Raw genomic sequence first — 17,528 nt, 5'->3', positions numbered from 1 at the left:
ATTTGGTGTTATTAAGTTTAGGTCTTATCTTTAGATTGCTCAAGCACTTAGCACCTTTTATTTGTACCTGTTCTGTGCAAATCAAAGGAACTCACCATCAATAAATGTTTGGTAACTGAATGGTTTCAGAGATCACTTTAAATATACTTTGTTCTAGATTTGAACATACAACCGAAAGTTCAGAGGCCAACTTTAGCTAGGTTCTACATAGTCTACAAACATCTAGAGTTCTAAGAAGAGATCCAGTAGAATTACTCCACTGAGGGAAGAGATTTATGCTTTTTGAGAGTGCTATCTGCTGCCTATCAGTCATTTCAGGATACACTGTTCTAAGCAATATGCTGCCTTCAGGATCCTGGGGCATAAGTACTGTGAAAAACGTGTGCTGTCAGCAATTTGAGTGTCAGCATTGTGATAAGACACTTAGCCGATGGATCACTCCGTACTTTCATCCTCCAACACACAAAGCACAGTACCTCTGTTAGGTAAACTTTTGCCTAGGTTATCTGTGCCTGTTGTATTTATCAAAGAGCCAAGGACAACTTCAGTGTGCACTTAAGTATTCTTATTGGCCTCCTTAACAACCTAAACTTCTCCCTGCCAATCCTTTCTAAAAAAGGATTCACTGAGCAGAGTCCATCTGTGAACACAATGACTAAATACATAAATGTCAACACTCTTGCTCTGAAAACTATTACAAAGTATCACATGGCAGGGGCACAGAGCTCTCAATAATCTGTTTGTCACTCAATTTACCAAAAACACTAGACTGAGAAAGGCTCTCAGTTTGTTACCGTTTTATTGAGACATCCAAATCTTTAAGACAGTCCACAATTGTGCTTCTGTGCCTCTGTACTGCATTATGATCTGTCTGTACAGTCTTCAACAAAGATGTCAGAGCCACATATCTGGATGAAACAGGTACAAAATAACAGAGTTAAAATGTAAAATTCAGGATAGTTTTTCTCTGTTTAAATAATAAAAAGAAAGACGTTTAACGGATAAGAGAAAGCATACATTTTTATCTAAAAGAAAGTTAGTGAACATAAAAGTAACATTTCAAAGGTATAAGCGATACCATAATCTAAAATAGTGGCAACCAGGAGATGCTTTGGATTTTAGATTTGCATTCATGGTCAAGTCCATTTAAACTTCTAAAAGTAGGCCGGGCATGGCGGCTCACACCTGTAATCCCAGCACTGTGGGAGGCCGAGGCAGGTGGATACCTGAGGTCAGGAGTTCAAGACCAGCCTGGCCAACATGGTGAAACCCTATCTCTACTAAAAATATAAAAAGTAGCTGGGCACATGGGTGTCAGGTGCCTGTAGTCCCAGCTACTCGAGGGGCTGAGGCATGAGAATTGCTGGAACCTGGGAGGCTGAGGTTGCAGTGGGCTGAGATCATGCCACTGCACTCCAGCCTGGGCAACAGAGCGAGACTCTGTCTCAAAAAAAATAAAACTGGGACTGGGTGCGGTGGCTCATGCTTATAATCCCAGCACTTTGGGAGGCCAAGGCGGGCGGATCAAGAGGTCAGGAGATTAAGACCACCCTGGCTACCACGGTGAAACCCCGTCTCTACTAAAAATACAAAAAACTAGCTGGGCGTGGTGGCGGGCGCCTGTAGTCCCAGCTACTCAGGAGGCTGAGGCAGGAGAATGGCGTGAACCCAGGAGGTGGAGCTTGCAGTGAGCGGAGATCGTGCCACTGCACTCCAGCCTAGGCGACAGAGCGAGATTCTGTCTCAAAAAAAAAAAATTAATTTAATTAAATATAAAATATAAAATAAACAGAAGTGACTGACTCAATTCTTTTAAAGTTTTCCAAATAGTAATACAAAAAGAGCATATAATATGTCTTTTAAGGCTGCCTTTGCCCCAAAATGCAATTTTAATTTTAACATTTGAGTTTTCTCTGCTTTTATTTGATACTGGTACCAAAACTGTATCTATAAAAATTTGAGCTTAAAATCCAAGTATTTAACTTAGTATGTTAGTGTTTTAAAATTTTATTTATGTATTTATTTTTTAGTAGAGATGGGATCCCCCACTATGCTGCTCAGGCTGGTCGCGAACTCTTGGGCTCAAGCGTTCCTCCCACCTTAGCCTGCCAAAGTGCTGGATTACAGGTGTGAGCCACCACGCCCAGCAATCCAAGTGTTCTTTAGAAGGAGAAGACAATTCTGGGTGCCACAATCATTATTTCCACATTTTTTTTTTTTTTTTTGAAACAGGGTCTCAGCCAGGTGCAGTGGCTCATGCCTGTAATCCCAGCACTTCAGGAGGATAAGGCGGGCGGATTACCTAAGGTTAGGAGTTAAAGACCAGCCCAGCCAACATGGTGAAACCCCGTCTCTACCAAAAATACAAAAAAATTAGCTGGGCGTGGTGGCGTTCACCTGTAAACCCAGCTACTCGGGAGGCTGAGGCAAAAGAATCGCTTGAACTAGGGAGGCGGAGGTTGCAGTGAGCCAAGATTGCGCCATTGCACTCCAGCCTGGGCAACAAGAGCAAAACTCCGTCTCAAAAAAAAAAAAAAAAAGAAACAGGGTCTCACTCTGTCACCTAGACTGGAATGCAGTGGCATGATCACAGCTCACTGCAGCTTCAACTTCCTGGGTTCAGGTGATCCTCCCACCTCAGCCTCCTGAGTAGCTAGTACTACAGGTGCACATCACCAAGCCACCTGGCTCATTTTTGTATTTTTCTGTAGAGATGGAGTTTTGCCATGTGGCCCAGGCTGGTCTCGAACTCCTGGGCTCATGATCTACCCATCTCTGCCTCCCAAAGTGTTGGCATTACAGGGGTGAGCCACTACGCCTAGCTTCCACATCTTTTCATGTTTCATATAAGAAAAATTTCTCCTGATTAGAAAAACAGGTAAGCAGGAATACATACTACACACAGGAAAATAACAAAATAAAAGATAATACTGATCAATTCATTTACCTAAAAAACTAGCTAGAGTTCACAAAGACATTCCAGATTTGCTACCTGAAATGTTACATATTTCTTAATTTAGAGCAGGGGTCAACAAACTACAGCCCACCTGTAAAACCCAGCACTCTGCTGTTTTTGTACATCAAAATATTTTTTTCATACTAGTTCCCAAGTTTGATGTAAATAAATCAATTTTATTGAACACAGACACACTCATCATTTACATATTGTCTATGGCTAATTTCATGCTAAGGGGCAGAGGTGAGTAGTTACCAAAGACTCCATGGCCCACAAAGCCTAAAATATTTACCATCTGACCCTTTACAGAAAAATTTTGCTGACTCCTGATTTACAGAACAAATAGGAATATACGCCATGAGATAAATCCTTAAGTTCTTCACAAAACAGTAGTTTTAAGACCAGAAAAACATAAAAATTCTGAGCTAAAAGTTCTAGATATGTGACTTAATACATGTATGATCTTGAGCAGAATCGCTCTTAAAATACTGGGCTTATAATATCCAAGATAAAAGATAAATTTCAGTTGACTTACCTAATATTCTTGTCATTGTTCAATAAGAAACGACCCAGGATATTTATGGCTAGGACCTAAAGAGAAACAGCATAGGTCGAAATTTAGGAAAATTGAAGTTTTATATTGTTTCCTCAGTTTAAAGGATCACTTCGTGGCCTCTGGTGCTTCACAGACTGCTAGCAAAAAAAAAAAGGAGCCGGGTGCGGTGGTTCACACCTGTAATCCCAGAACTTTGGGAGGCCAAGGCTGGTGGATCACAAGCTCAGTGAGTCAAGATCGTACCACTGTATTCCAGTCAGAGCAACAGAGCAAGACTCCGTCTCAAAAAAAAAAAAAAAGGAAAAAATCTAAAGGCAAACTCTTAAAATCATATTCTAAAGGTAAGTGCTGGAAGGTTGTTTTAATGCTTTGACACTGTTTTGTCAGTGGATGAATAATATTAGTACAGCCTCTTTAAGGGAAATCTGGCAATAACTATATTTAAAATGAATATATATTCTCTGTTTTATCAATTTCACTTTTAGGAATTGATCTGACAAACAACTGCACATATAGACAAAAGTCTACTGTGGCACTACTGATAACTGCAAATGATAGGAGATACCCTAAAACTCCACTAATAGCAAATTTGCTAATCATACTATGGCACACCCATGCAATGGAACGTCACGCAGCCATTAAGACAGAATGCATTCTGACACATGGTTCAACCTTGAAGACATTATGTTAAATGAAATAAGATAATCTGCTTTTCAAAAGGATAAAAACTGTACAGTTCCACTTATATGAGGTACTGTGATATGATGAAATACATATTTGGTTTTTGTCCCTGTTTCCTGGCATACAACTCCTAAATCCCTTGGAATTTCCTGTGTGACAGCATCTTTAGTTCTAATGATATGACTCTCAATGGGCTCCTAAGATAGCCTCAGAATGGAGACTGGTTGCCAAGGGAACAACCATGATATTAGAGGACTGGAACTTTCAGTCCCATCCCCCAACCTTGGGGAGGGGAGAGATGCTGAAGGTTAAGCTGATCACCAATGATTTAATCAATCATGTCTGCGTAATGAGGCCTCCAAAAATCCCAAATTGACAGGGTTCAGAGGAGCTTCCAGATAGCTGAACATGTGGAGCTTCCTGGAGGGCCGCACATCTGGAGAGGGTATGGAAGCTTCCAACCCCTTCCCACATGCCTTGCCCTATGCATCTCTTCCATCTGGCTGTTCATCTATATCCTTTATAACAAACCAGCAAGCATAAGTAAAGTGTTTCCCTGAGTTCTGTGAGCCACTCTAGCAAACTAACCAAAATTGAGGAGGGGGTTGTGGGAACCCTGACTTACAGTTGGTTGGTCACAAGCACAGGTCACAACCTGAGCTTGGGAGTGGCATCTGAAGTTGGGGCAGGGGGGTCAGTCTTCTGGGACTGAGCCCTCAAACTGTGGGATGTGACACCTTATGTCCAGGGAGACAGTGTCAGAATTGAATTCAATTAGAGGATACCCAGCTGGTATCCACCAGAAAACTGCTTGATGTATAGGGAAATAGCCCCAACACATATGGCGTCAGAAGTGAAATGCTGGAGCTGGACATGATGGCTCACATTACTCGGGAGGCTAAGGTGGGAGGATTGCTTGAGGCCAGGAGTTCAAGATTAGCCTGAGCAACAGAGAGAGACCCTGTCGCTAAAACAAAACAAAACAAAAAAGAAGTGAAGTGTTGAATGACTGTGTGAGAGCAGAGAGTAAAAAGTAGAAAAAACATTTTGGGTTTTTTTCTTATATCTCTTCAGATGCACCTGAGAGTAGTCAAATTCACAGACAGAAAGTAGAATGGTGGTTGCCAGGGACTAGAGATAGTTACAGCATGGAGAGTTATCGTTTAATGGATACAGACTTTCAGAACACAAAAAAGTTCTGGAGATAAACTATAGTACTGGTTACACAACAAGATGAGTGTACTAACTGAACTGTTCACTTAAAAATGCTTAAAATGGTTAATTTTATGTTATATATATTTTATCACAATTAAGAAAAAAAGAACAAGACTTATCTCTATGCATAAATTTGGAAGTAGCTCCAAGATAATGTTAGGTGAACAAAGTACAGTGGGAACAATATATATGGTATGTTACCATTCTGTTTGAAACGTGGGGAGAGGAAAAGAACTTAACCTAAGTTACTCTGGTTATCTAACTAGACACTATAATGCTACAGACAAAAAGAACTGTATACAAATATTATACTCTAGTAAATTTGCTTTTTACAAGGCTATGGGCTAACAGTTCTAATATTAATAAATGATAGAATGAACAAATTCATGAAGGAGAAGGGATAACTCCTCTTTATAGAAGAATTCCAATTAATGCGAAAAAAATGAGGGAAATGGAAAATTGTCATTAGAATACATCTTAATAATTGTTGTGGGCAAGATCCTCTGGTGGATACTAAAACTGATAGGTAAAAGTCTGAGGATAGGATGTTTACATAGTCTCAAAATATCTGCCAAAATATTTTTAATTACAAAAGAAAAAATAATGACTTTACAGTGGAAAGACCCAGCAGACACCATCTCAACCAAATGATCAAGGTTAACATCACCAATGATAAGACAAATATATTTACTACATTGTTACACCTGAGATCTCCCAAAGTTTATTATAATCAATGTTAAGCCTTCAGTGGGAAGGAATATTTCAGATACCAAAAATCCAGCATTCCACATTTTGCATCATTCTTTCTTAAAGTCGAGTTCCAAATGGAATACAATTCTGAAGTACTGAAGTCCAAGTCAACCATTCTAAGTGAAACATTTAGGGGGGGAAGAAAAGATTCAAAAAGACTTACTCGCAATCCACTCTCTGACTTAATATCCATGATAGTCAAAACCGTTTCATAAAGAATAGCATTTCCTACATTTTTACTAGTCTCAGTATTAGTGGCAACCTGAAAAGACATATCGAGGGCAGTACATAAGTGATAAAAACAATGCTCCCAAAAAATATTCACAGTTAACAAGAGGCATTTTGTGATTACAGCTATCAATGAGGAAACACAAATAAAAACTGTTCCATATAACCATAATCATTCTACTCCCAGCGAAACTAAAATATATATTTAATATAAGTTTGGTCTACTCACCTGTGCTAATATATCATTCATAGCTTCACTTGAATCATCATCATTTCGTCCTAAAATTCTTAATAACCTCAAAATTCGTACCTAATGTGCAAAAGATGAGAGGTGTCAACAAATTATGTCTCACACAAAGAAATCTCACTGGTATGAAATTCAAATAACTAAATGAAGTCTTAGAAATTCATTTGGAACCATTTATTCATATCAGAAATCGTCAAAAATCAAACAGAAGAATTGAAAACATTTTCTTTATTTAGAGAAGCTATATATGCTTCTACATCTAATAAAGTTATTATAAGACAATCCACACTTCAGTACTCCACAGCTAAAGGATACTACCAGATACTACCACCTGCAGAGCTATGTTAAATAATTCAAATAATAAATGATTTTGACTATTAAAACTGTAATTTGAAGTGGGGCACAGTGGCTCTTGCCTGTAATCCCAGTACTTTGAGAGGCTGAGGTAGGCAGGCTGCTTGAGTCCAGGAGTTTGAGACCAGCCTGGGCAACATGGCAAAACCCCGTCTCTACAAAATATACAAAATGAGCCGGGCATGGTGGTGTGCACCTGAAATCCCAGCTACTTGGGAGGATCACTTGACCCTGGGAGGTCAAGGCTGCAGTGAGGCAAGATTGTGCCACTGCACTCCGGCCTAAGTGACAGAGCAAGACCTGTAATTGTATCCTCTTAATCTAATATAGAATTGTGTCACTATTCATTAATATAATTAATCAATTAACTACCAAATTTCTTTTTTTTTTAATTATTATTATACTTTAAGTTTTAGGGTACATGTGCACAATGTGCAGGTTAGTTACATATGTATACATGTGCCATGCTGGTGTGCTGCACCCATTAGCTCGCCATTTAGCATTAGGTATATCTCCTAATGCTATCCCTCCCCCCAACTACCAAATTTCTACTCAACACAAACTTAGGAAGGAAATTGTCTACTTAAAGATATTAAATTCATATAACATTTAGTTAAAACGTTCTTTCAACCTCACCTGCAAAAAGGGGTCACTGATACCAGAAACATCATGTTCTGGTGAATATCCGGACATGATGAGGTTCTTTAAAATACGAACTAATTGGGGCACAAGCTGCAGAGAAGAAAGATGCATCAAAAAACAGTGAATATTGAAGAATGTCTCATGAATAAGCAGGTCCTTTGGTTTAGAAAAAGGGTGTAAGGGTCCGAGTCCAAGTAAATTCTACTGATTTAATATACTAATGTATTGTAGATGTCTGATAAACTTAGGAGTAACTTAGGCCAATATTCAAGAAGTAGTATGTATTTTATCTGGATAAAACCAAACCAGACTTTTTTATGCCAGAGTTATATGTAAAGATATTACAAATAATATTGGGCCAGAAAGCCTATGGGAACCAGGTAAAACAGATGCCTATGGGGCATACCGCATTTCTAGTTCTGTAGAACTTGACAAACCTAGGTGGCAAAAACATGTTCAGTTTTCATCCATTCAAACATTTGCATGTAACATGTCATCACACCAAAATGCAACTAGTGATCTTATTAAAATTATAGCTTTAAAACATACAACCTCAAATAGAGAAAAAAAATCTCTTCTCTTAAGATAGAAGTTATACCCTTTTCCAACAAACAACAGGGAATACCAAAGCTGACAACAGTAATACGGTAATCAAATGGAAGACACATGAAAAAATTAAATCTTTCATCTTAAGAGAGATCAAGGCCATGAATAATTTCGTCTTCCTATTCTTAATTCATATGATACAATTTTTTTAAATTTCAGGACTTATTTATATATATGGCTTTGCGGCCTGTTTTCTTGTCTTTTCAATGAGACTATACATTCCTTATAATCAGGAATTTCCTTCCTGTCCTTCCTTTACTTTATCCATTAAGAGTCTTCTCCCTCCCCCTCCCCTCCCCCTCCCCCTTACCTCCCCCTCCCCCTCCCCCTCCGCCTCTCCCTCTCCCTTCTTCGGTCTCCCTCTCCCTTCTTTTTCCGGTCTCCCTCTGTTGCCGAAGCTGGACTGTACTGCGGTGATCTCAGCTCACTGCAACCTCCCTGCCTCGGGCTGTGATTCTCCTGTCTTGGCCTGCCGAGTGCCTGGGATTGCAGGCACGCGCCGCCACGCCTGACTGGTTTTTGTGTTTTTGGTGGAGACGGGGTTTCGCCCTGTTGACCGGGCTGGTCTCCAGCTCCTAGCCTCGAGTGATCTGCCCGCCTCGGCCTCCCGAGGTGCTGGAATTGCAGACGGAGTCTCGCTCACTCAGTGCTCAATGTTGCTCAGGCTGGAGTGCAGTAGCGTGATCTCGGCTCGCTACAACCTCCACCTCCCAACCGCCTGCCTTGGCCTCCTAAAGTGCTAAGATTACAGCCTCTGCCCCGCCGCCACCCCGTCTAGGAAGTGAGGAGCATCTCTGCCTGGCCGCCCATCGTCTGGGATGTGAGGAGCCCCTCTGCCCGGCCGCCCCGTCTGGGAAGTGAGGAGCGCCTCTGCCCGGCCGCCCAACGTCTGGGAGGTGAGGAGCGCCTCTGCCCGGTCGCCCCGTCTGGGAGGTGAGGAGCGCCTCTGCCCGGTCGCCCCGTCTGGGAGATGAGGAGCGCCTCTGCCCGGCCGCCCAACGTCTGGGAAGTGAGGAGCGCCTCTGCCCGGCCGCCCAACGTCTGGGAAGTGAGGAGCGCCTCTGCCTGGCCGCCCCGTCTGGGAGATGAGGAGCGCCTCTGCCCGGCCGCCCCGTCTGGGAGGTGAGGAGTGCCTCTGCCCGGCTGCCACCCCATCTGGGAGGAAGTGAGGAGCACCTCTGCCTGGCCGCCCCATCTGGGATGTGAGGAGCGCCTCTGCCCGGCCGCCCCGTCTGGGAGGTGAGGAGTGCCTCTGCCTGGCCACCACCCCGTCTGGGAGGAAGTGAGGAGCGCCTCTGCCAGGCCGCCACCCCGTCTGGGAGGAAGTGAGGAGCACCTCTGCCTGGCCGCCCCATCTGGGATGTGAGGAGCGCCTCTGCCCGGCCGCCCCGTCTGGGAAGTGAGGAGCGCCCCTGCCCGGCCGCCCTGTCTGGGAGGTGAGGAGCGCCTCTGCCCGGCCGCCCTGTCTGGGAGGTGTACCCAACAGCTCCGAAGAGACAGCGACCATCTGGAGCGAGCCATGAGGACGATGGCGGTTTTGTTGAAAACAAGGGGGGGAGGTGTGGGGAAAGGAAGGAGAGATCAGATTGTTGCTGTGTCTGTGTAGAAAGAGGTGGGCATAGGAGACTCCATTTTGTTCTGACTAGGAGAAATTCTTCTGCCTTGGGATGCTGTTGATCTATGGCCTTTCCCCCAGCCCCTTGCTCTCTGAAACATGTGCTGTGTCAACTCAGGGTTAAATGGATTAAGGGCGGTGCAAGATGTGCTTTGTTAAACAGATGCTTGAAGGCAGCATGCTCTTTAAGAGTCATCACCACTCCCCAATCTCAAGTACCCAGGGACACAAACACTGCAGAAGGCCGCAGGGACCTCTGCCTAGGAAAACCAGAGACCTTTGTTCATGTGTTTATCTCCTGACCTTCTCTCCACTATCATCCTTTGACCCTCCCATATCCCCCTCTCCGAGAAACACCCAAGAATCATCAATAAATACTTAATTTAAAAAAAAAAAAAAAAAGAGTCCTAACACATAGTAAAGGCAATTTTACTACCAAGCCGAAGATGTTTTAAATATTGGCACTCATTTCATTTCTGTTGATCAATTACTTGATATTAAAACAAAAGGTTTGCCACAATAGGAACTTTTTACGTTTCCAACTAAAAACTCAATTTTTAGCTATATAAACAACTCTAATGACCAAAAATTAAGTTAAATAGTATGCAAAGTGAACTGCATTCCATCTTTTTTGCAGGCAATTTTAGCTACAACTCTGCTGCAACTCAGTTATTTTTTCTCACTGTATTTAGACTGTGTCCCTTCCCTACTCCCCAAGCCTAAAAGGGGATTAAGATTGAAATGAAAAGCCAAGCTATATCCAAGGCATGCACTCAAAGCATTCAAAACATTAAAGCCACTTCTAAACACAAGAAAACACAGTATGTATGAATTTAAATAAGTTGAGCCATAACAGTTTGGAATTAAGTAACTTATAAGTCACCTAAACAAAAGTCTACTTTGGACAACTCCAAATAAGACAAATCTAAGCCATGGAGATGTGTAAATTCATTAAATCTGTCAACTATGGGCAAAGTTATATTAGAGATAATAATATACCTTTTAAAACCACTTTAAATCAATATTTTTGTAATAAAACGAAGACCAAGTAGTTACCAACCTTATCTTGCATACTTCCCAATGGTCTGGTTTTTTTTTGTACTACATATAACCCTAGTTATTTTTCATCTGGTTTATTTCTTGGAAAAGTCATTTTTCCTTGGGCTATAAATTCAGAAATTGTTTTATCCGCTGCCAAAAAGGTCAGCACATCACATAAGATTACCCTGGGACACAGAGCACAAATGTCTAAATGTTCAGCATACAATTCTTGGAACCCAGTTTCATTTTTCAGACAAAAATGCAAGTTATTAAAACTGATGACAAGACAAACAAAATAAGATGACATAGGGAAAGGCTGCAGCCATGAAAATCAGTTGGTGCCCACTACTCTACCTCAAAATCCTTTTAATATTCCAAAACTTCTATGTAAGATTAAGTACAGGTAGGAGAGAAATAAAAGCTCTAAGTCTGAACTGAAAGCTCAGCAGTACATACGGAGCTTTTTAAAGTATGAGGTTACCCACATGCGGTTCTAAAATATCTACTTCAAACAGCAGCAGCATTTTGTGTCAAAGCTCCAGACTAATCTGGAATTGCCATCACCAAAGCCACTGGGAAACTGCTCAAAGTTTCTCAAGTAAAGATAAAGAAAAGGCAGAGAAGAAGGCTTACAACTCAGGAAAGGCTGCAACTGAAATCCAAGGCTGACTTTGGAGTCAGGAGTTTAAGTGACAAAACAAAAACTAGACTAGGATGTTAGCCAAAAATGCTAGAACAATAACTCACAGTATTAAGCACAGCTTCAGCATTAGTATATTTTAAAAGCCACATTTGTGGATGGATACACAAAAGCTACTAAGGACCTAATGCCAGCATGCACCATCTAAAAGAGGGTTAATTCTTACCTTTTCATTCTAACATACAGCAGGATTCCAAACAGACAACAGGAACAAAACATACAAAGCAAGCATTAGGGACAGATACGGGCCTCATACTATATTACAATAATTTAATCAAGACATGAACATCTGAGGGAAAAAAAGCCAAAAAAGAACTCCTGTTAGAGCCTTACTAGATCTAAAGTACAAAGTGAGTTCTACTTACGGAATGACCAGCATCCTATAAAAGAAGTTCAATGCATGTAACTACCCAAAGAACAGTCTTCTTCTGAGTCCTCCTTACTACTGTCTTCTAAAATTAAGTGGATAAACAGAAATGTCCACTTTAAAACACTAGTTGGAAAAAAAAAAAAAAAAAAGCCGGGCGCGGTGGCTCACGCCTGTAATCTCAGAACCTGGGGAGGCTGAGGCGGGTGGATCACCTGAGGTCAAGAGTTCGAACCAGCCTGGCTAACATGGTGAAACCCCATCTCTACTAAAAATACAAAACAAAATTAGCCGGGCATGGTGGCAGGCGCCTGTAGTCCCAGCTACTCAGGAGGCCGAGGGAGGAGAATCACTTGAACCCAGGAGGTGGAGGTTGCAGTGAACCGAGATTGCACCACTGCACCCCAGCCTGGGCGACAGAGCGAGACTCCGCCATAAAAAAAAAAAAAGAGAGAGAAGGGAGTACTTAAGAGAGCTAAGACTTCCATCACAGGAGTCAATGGCCTAAAATGAACAGTAGGGTTCATTTAATTTATACTAAATTTATACTAAAGTAATAAAAAAATTTTTAGTTTTAACCTTAAAAAAATAGAAAAGAGCTGGGCGCGGTGGCTCACGCCTGTAATCCCAGCACTTTGGGAGGCTGAGGCAGGTGGATCACAAGGTCAGGAGATCGAGACCACCATGGCTAACACAGTGAAACCCTGACTCTACTAAAAATACAAAAAATTAGCCGGGCGTGGTGCCAGGTGCCTGTAGTCCCAGCTACTCGGGAGGCTGAGGCAGCAGGAGAGTGGCATGAACCCGGGAGGCGGAGCTTGCAGTGAGCCGAGATCGCGCCACTGCACTCCAGCATGGGCGACAGAGCAAAACTCCCTCTCAAAAAAAAAAAAAAAGAAAAGAAAAGAAACTCCTGCCTTAAAAAAAAAAATACAAAAAAAAAAAAAAAAAAAACAGGCCAGGAGCAGTGGCTCACACCTGTAATCCCAGCACTTTGGGAGGCTGAGGCGGGCTGATCACCTGAGGTCAGGAGTTCAAGACCAGCTTGGCCAACATGGTGAAACCCCGACTCTCCTAAAAATACAAAAATTAGATGGGCATGGTGGCGCACACCTGTAATCCCAGCTACAAGGAAGGCTGAGGCAGAAGAATCGCTTGAACCCAGGAGGCGGAGGTTGCAGTGAGCCGAGATCGCGCCATTGCACACCAGCCTGGGCAAAAAGAGCAAAACTACATCTCAAAAAAAAAACAAAAAACACACACACAAAACTCCTATTTCTAATTTGACCTCAGATTATGTTTCTTGACTCAAATGTGAAAACAGCAGATAAAACACGAGATTGGTGTGTCTGCCAACAATGAGAGAAGACTTCTATTACGAAAGGGAAAACACAATACTAGTGCCAGTTCTTACTTATATGCCTAAATCTGGCTTCCAGCCCAACTGCATAGCAGGGCTAGTTAAATCCCTTATTCAGATCCACAGCTTGCTTTCAAAAAAATATATAATAAGAAAATCATGTACTTTTCAGGAAAATCATTTTTCAATCAAGAAAGGCTTAGGCATATAGAATGGCACCTACCTTTCTGAAATGCGCAAGCATGTCTGGGCTTCGCTCACACATTTCTGTGAGGAGGACTACAGATGTGTGGAGGACACCTGAAAGAAAAGTTCAAAGGAAAACTAAAAATGAGGCCTATTATTCAATTTTATAGAACAGGACTTTGAGTTCCTGAAGGTCAATTCCAAAAGGATAGTTGCTACTTTTGCTTTTTAATCCCCCAAAGAATCTAAGCATTGAAGTGAATACAAAGGAGGAACTTAATAGATGCCTGATTTAAAAGTGGCCAAGTTGGTAAAATCGGAATGTTTTCAACAATTATGTGATCAAAATAATTATTAAAAAGTGACGACCAATACATATGTCTCTCCATCTGAGAATATCCATAAAAACACACAATGCAAGCTAGGTATGATCTGTTCTATACTTAATCAGTAAGCTATTATCTGAGTTGTAACAGATAATTCAAGAGGCAAAAATCTTAGTAAGATTTTACATTTCCACATAAAACGCATCAAAACTCTGAGAAAACTTTGGATGACAAAGTAAATTTAATTGCTCCAGAGTCAGTAAAAACAATCTCACAATGCTTTTCACTAAGTAATAAATACGTGCTCCAAATAATTCAGTTGTTCAACAAGTACATTTTGAGCATTCTGGGCACAGCACCGAATTTGTCAAATTAAATATACCATACAATTTTTCCTCTTAGCATTTAAGCCACATGAATTTTCTTTATTCCGAACTTATTTCACTGACTTCAAATAAGAATAAAATGTTTGGGGAAAAAACAGCCACATTTCATTTAATTCCTCTGTTTTATATAAAGATTCTGAGTACCTAATACAAGCTTCTTTCAGAAATAACCCAAAAGAATTTTCACAATTTTTGAGTCTGGCAGGGTCTGGCTCTGTAGCCCAGGCTAGAGTGCAGTGGTACAATCTTGGCTCACTGCAACTTCTGCCTCCCAGGCACAAGCCATCCTCCCACTTCAGCCTCCTGAGTGGGTGGGACCACAGGCATGTGCCACCACACCCAGCTAATTTTCGTATTTTTTGCAGAGATGGGTTCTGACTTTGTTGCCCAGGCTGGTCCTGAGCTCAAATGATCTGCCCACCTTGGCCTCCCAAAGTGCTGGGATTACAGGCATGAGCTACCACGCCCAGCCGCACAAATCTTATACTCCTACCACATGATAATGAAATTTTTTCTTTTATTGTAAAACAGGCAAGAAATCAAAGGATTTTACACATGAAAATCATGGGTAGGCTCATTTGTATATTACACTAAATATTAATAACTTAATATTTTTAATAAAGTAAAAGAGGACCAGAGATGAAAGATAAGTTTACTATGAAGGAATCAATCTCTAATATAAAACTAGGATATGTGAGTGGAAAGACTTGTCAGACCAGACCTTCCTGGAAAAGTGTCTAAGGCACAGCAGAAAGGCAACTCCACTGTTCTGAGAGACACAGGACTAACATAGCCTTAAGCCTTTTCTCTTTCCCTTTCTCCCTCAATACTTCATGAATACATCCAAATTACATTACCATGGTTCTTCTCATTCAATAAATTTTTTGTTGCTGGTAAAAACATCTCCATAAGTTCAGGAACTTTCCTGATGACATGAACAGCACACAGTGCTGCCTACAAAAAAAAAATAAAAGAACAAAAGGTTTATTTCAATTATGCCAGGGCAACAAATCTTATTAAAAAACCACCAACACAAAAATCTCACCAACTAGTTCATCTACTAGAAAAATAAAGAAGGAAGAGGTTAGATGTTAGATTTATGGCTGAACACGGTGATGGCCCACTCCTATAATCCCAGCACTTTGGGAGTCCCAAGGCAGGAGAATCACTTGAGCCCAGGAGTTTGAGAACAGCCTGGGCAACACAGCAAGAACCTGCCTCTATTTAAAAAAAAATTAAGAGGAGAGAAGATTATTTATTAACTGGTTGGGGATTTCCAGTTTATACTATTATATTAAAGAGATCTTCTAGTTCACCTCTCCCTTTGTTCATATATTGCTAGACAAATAGGCAAAAACTTTCTACATTAGACTATGTATGGTTAATATGAATTTATCAAAAAGTTAAACATAACTTATGTGGAGTTTTGAGGAAGTAAAAATAGATAACGATCTCAATCTGTGATAATCATACCTCTGAGTAAGATGACTAACAGGCTATAAAAACATCACACAACTGAAAGATATATACTGTAAATGCTATAAATCTACTGTTATGTTTAATAATATCTATGTGGCCCTCAAATGACTCTACTGACATCAAGAAAATCATCTGAAAAATACTTAGTCTCTACTAAAGAAAAGATGGTTTTACTAGCTTGTTCACTGGAAAATAAAAGTACATTTAAACACTGATTTTGTATATCCCCCAAAGTAACTATAACTACGATATGTTTGAGTCAAATACCATAAAAGTTTAGCTATATCAACAAAAAAAATTTCTGCTAATTCCATCCATGTTATATTTGGGAGGAAAAAATATCTTTTTTTCTTTTTTTTTTTGAGACAGAGTCTCACTCAGTCGCCCAGGCTAGAGTGCAATGGCGCAATCTCGGCTCACTGCAAGCTCTGCCTCCTGGGTTCACGTCATTCTCCTGCCTCAGCCTCCAGGTGAGGGACTACAGGTGCCCGCCACCGCGCCCGGCTAATTTTTTTTGTATTTTTAGTAGAGACGGGTTTCACCGTGTTAGTCAGGATGGTCTCAATCTCCTGACCTTGTGATCTGCCTATCTCGGCCTCCCAAAGTGCTGGGATTACAGGCATGAGCCACCGCGCCCGGCCTATCTTTTTTTTCTAACCTGCAGGAACGTTTCATTTTAATATGATAATGAGCTTTCTGAACAAGAGTAGCTCACATATTCTTTAAGAAAAAGGACCAGCTTACAAATTAAGAAAATAATTTGTTTGCAGCCATCATTAACTGCATATCATCCTGGGAAATGGCTTGGCCCTTTCAATGCCTCTTTCCCAAACCATTAATAGAGAGGCACAGTAAATGCCAAACAGATCACAGTTTATGTTCATTTCTTGGACTTCTAAATTCCATACACTTCATTTTCAAAGGTTGTAGGGTTCAAGCAATTTTTAAAAACTCAATAAAATGCTTAGATCAACAAATAAAATCAGATAGAATAATTCTCTTCTATTACTAATCCATTCAGAAAGTGGGTTCTACATCATTCCCTAATAATTATCTAGATCCCAATAGAACTGCCCTTCCAGAGACACAAAGGCACTAATACAAAGATATGGGTATTAATTATTAGGACAAAAGTAAATTCATAAAAATCTGTTCATAATCACCTTGCTGTAATACTGTTTAGAATCAGATAACTTAGGAATTTGGTATGCCACCTAGGATATATCCAGTAACATTTGTTTGTTTATAAATCATTTCCTTAAGAAAAGAGGAATTAAGGTTAATATATAATCATGTAAAACAGATTTACTGCACAGAAAAAGTGACTTTACATTATCATCAGATCTTTCAAAAATGAGTAACCTGCCTTCTCATCTCCATAATACTCCCTAATCCAGACAGACATTTGGTTCATTAAAAGTTACCTTTTTTCTTAAGTAAGAGTTGGAGGTTTTCAGGAGCTTCTCTACCTCTCCTGCAAGATCTCTGCACATCTCTGAGGAGCCCATGCAGCCGAGGGTACAAAGTGCTAACCCCTGTACGAATTGCGTGCTATGATTAAGATCACTGCAAAAGAAAAGAGGAAGGTAGGAACAAGCCTGGTGCTCCCCAAGAAGCAGCTTCACAATTTCAAACTAGTTCAGGATGACTCAAGATTTCTCCAATAACAAAAACAATAGGATTATTTGTTGCAGAAAATGTTTATCCCAACTTTATTACAAATTATCAATACAGTAAACAGACTGACAGTCCCTCCTATAGGCTTACAAGCCGATGTTTCCAGGTACCAAAGCAGTGGAAGTTGAAAAACATGTTATCTACTGGATGTCAGAC

At 40.8% G+C, this 17,528-nt stretch overlaps 1 protein-coding gene and 1 non-coding gene across 4 annotated transcripts in view; both read right to left on the bottom strand.

Moving 5' to 3' along the window:
* AP1G1 (adaptor related protein complex 1 subunit gamma 1) overlaps nucleotides 1-17,528 on the bottom strand; it is an 82,876-nt gene that overhangs the window by 29,094 nt on the left and 36,254 nt on the right. For all 3 annotated transcript variants that reach the window (XM_054453253.2, XM_054453252.2, XM_054453255.2), the window contains exons 4-11: nucleotides 17,120-17,261; nucleotides 15,074-15,170; nucleotides 13,542-13,618; nucleotides 7,624-7,719; nucleotides 6,616-6,696; nucleotides 6,322-6,420; nucleotides 3,492-3,547; nucleotides 795-908 (exon numbers count right to left, since the gene is read on the bottom strand). In XM_054453253.2, the coding sequence (XP_054309228.2) occupies nucleotides 795-908; nucleotides 3,492-3,547; nucleotides 6,322-6,420; nucleotides 6,616-6,696; nucleotides 7,624-7,719; nucleotides 13,542-13,618; nucleotides 15,074-15,170; nucleotides 17,120-17,261 (762 nt within the window). The remainder of the gene's footprint in view (nucleotides 1-794; nucleotides 909-3,491; nucleotides 3,548-6,321; nucleotides 6,421-6,615; nucleotides 6,697-7,623; nucleotides 7,720-13,541; nucleotides 13,619-15,073; nucleotides 15,171-17,119; nucleotides 17,262-17,528) is intronic.
* Nucleotides 380-465, bottom strand: LOC129016408 (small nucleolar RNA SNORD71). The gene has a single exon (XR_008494808.1). It is a non-coding gene; the product is annotated as a small nucleolar RNA SNORD71 (small nucleolar RNA).

Source organism: Pongo pygmaeus, chromosome 18 (assembly GCF_028885625.2).
Source record: "Pongo pygmaeus isolate AG05252 chromosome 18, NHGRI_mPonPyg2-v2.0_pri, whole genome shotgun sequence".
NCBI classification, from domain to species: Eukaryota; Metazoa; Chordata; class Mammalia; order Primates; family Hominidae; genus Pongo; species Pongo pygmaeus.
The sequence above is the reverse complement of the archived record's forward strand: the minus strand, read 5'-3'. Positions and strand labels throughout refer to the sequence as shown.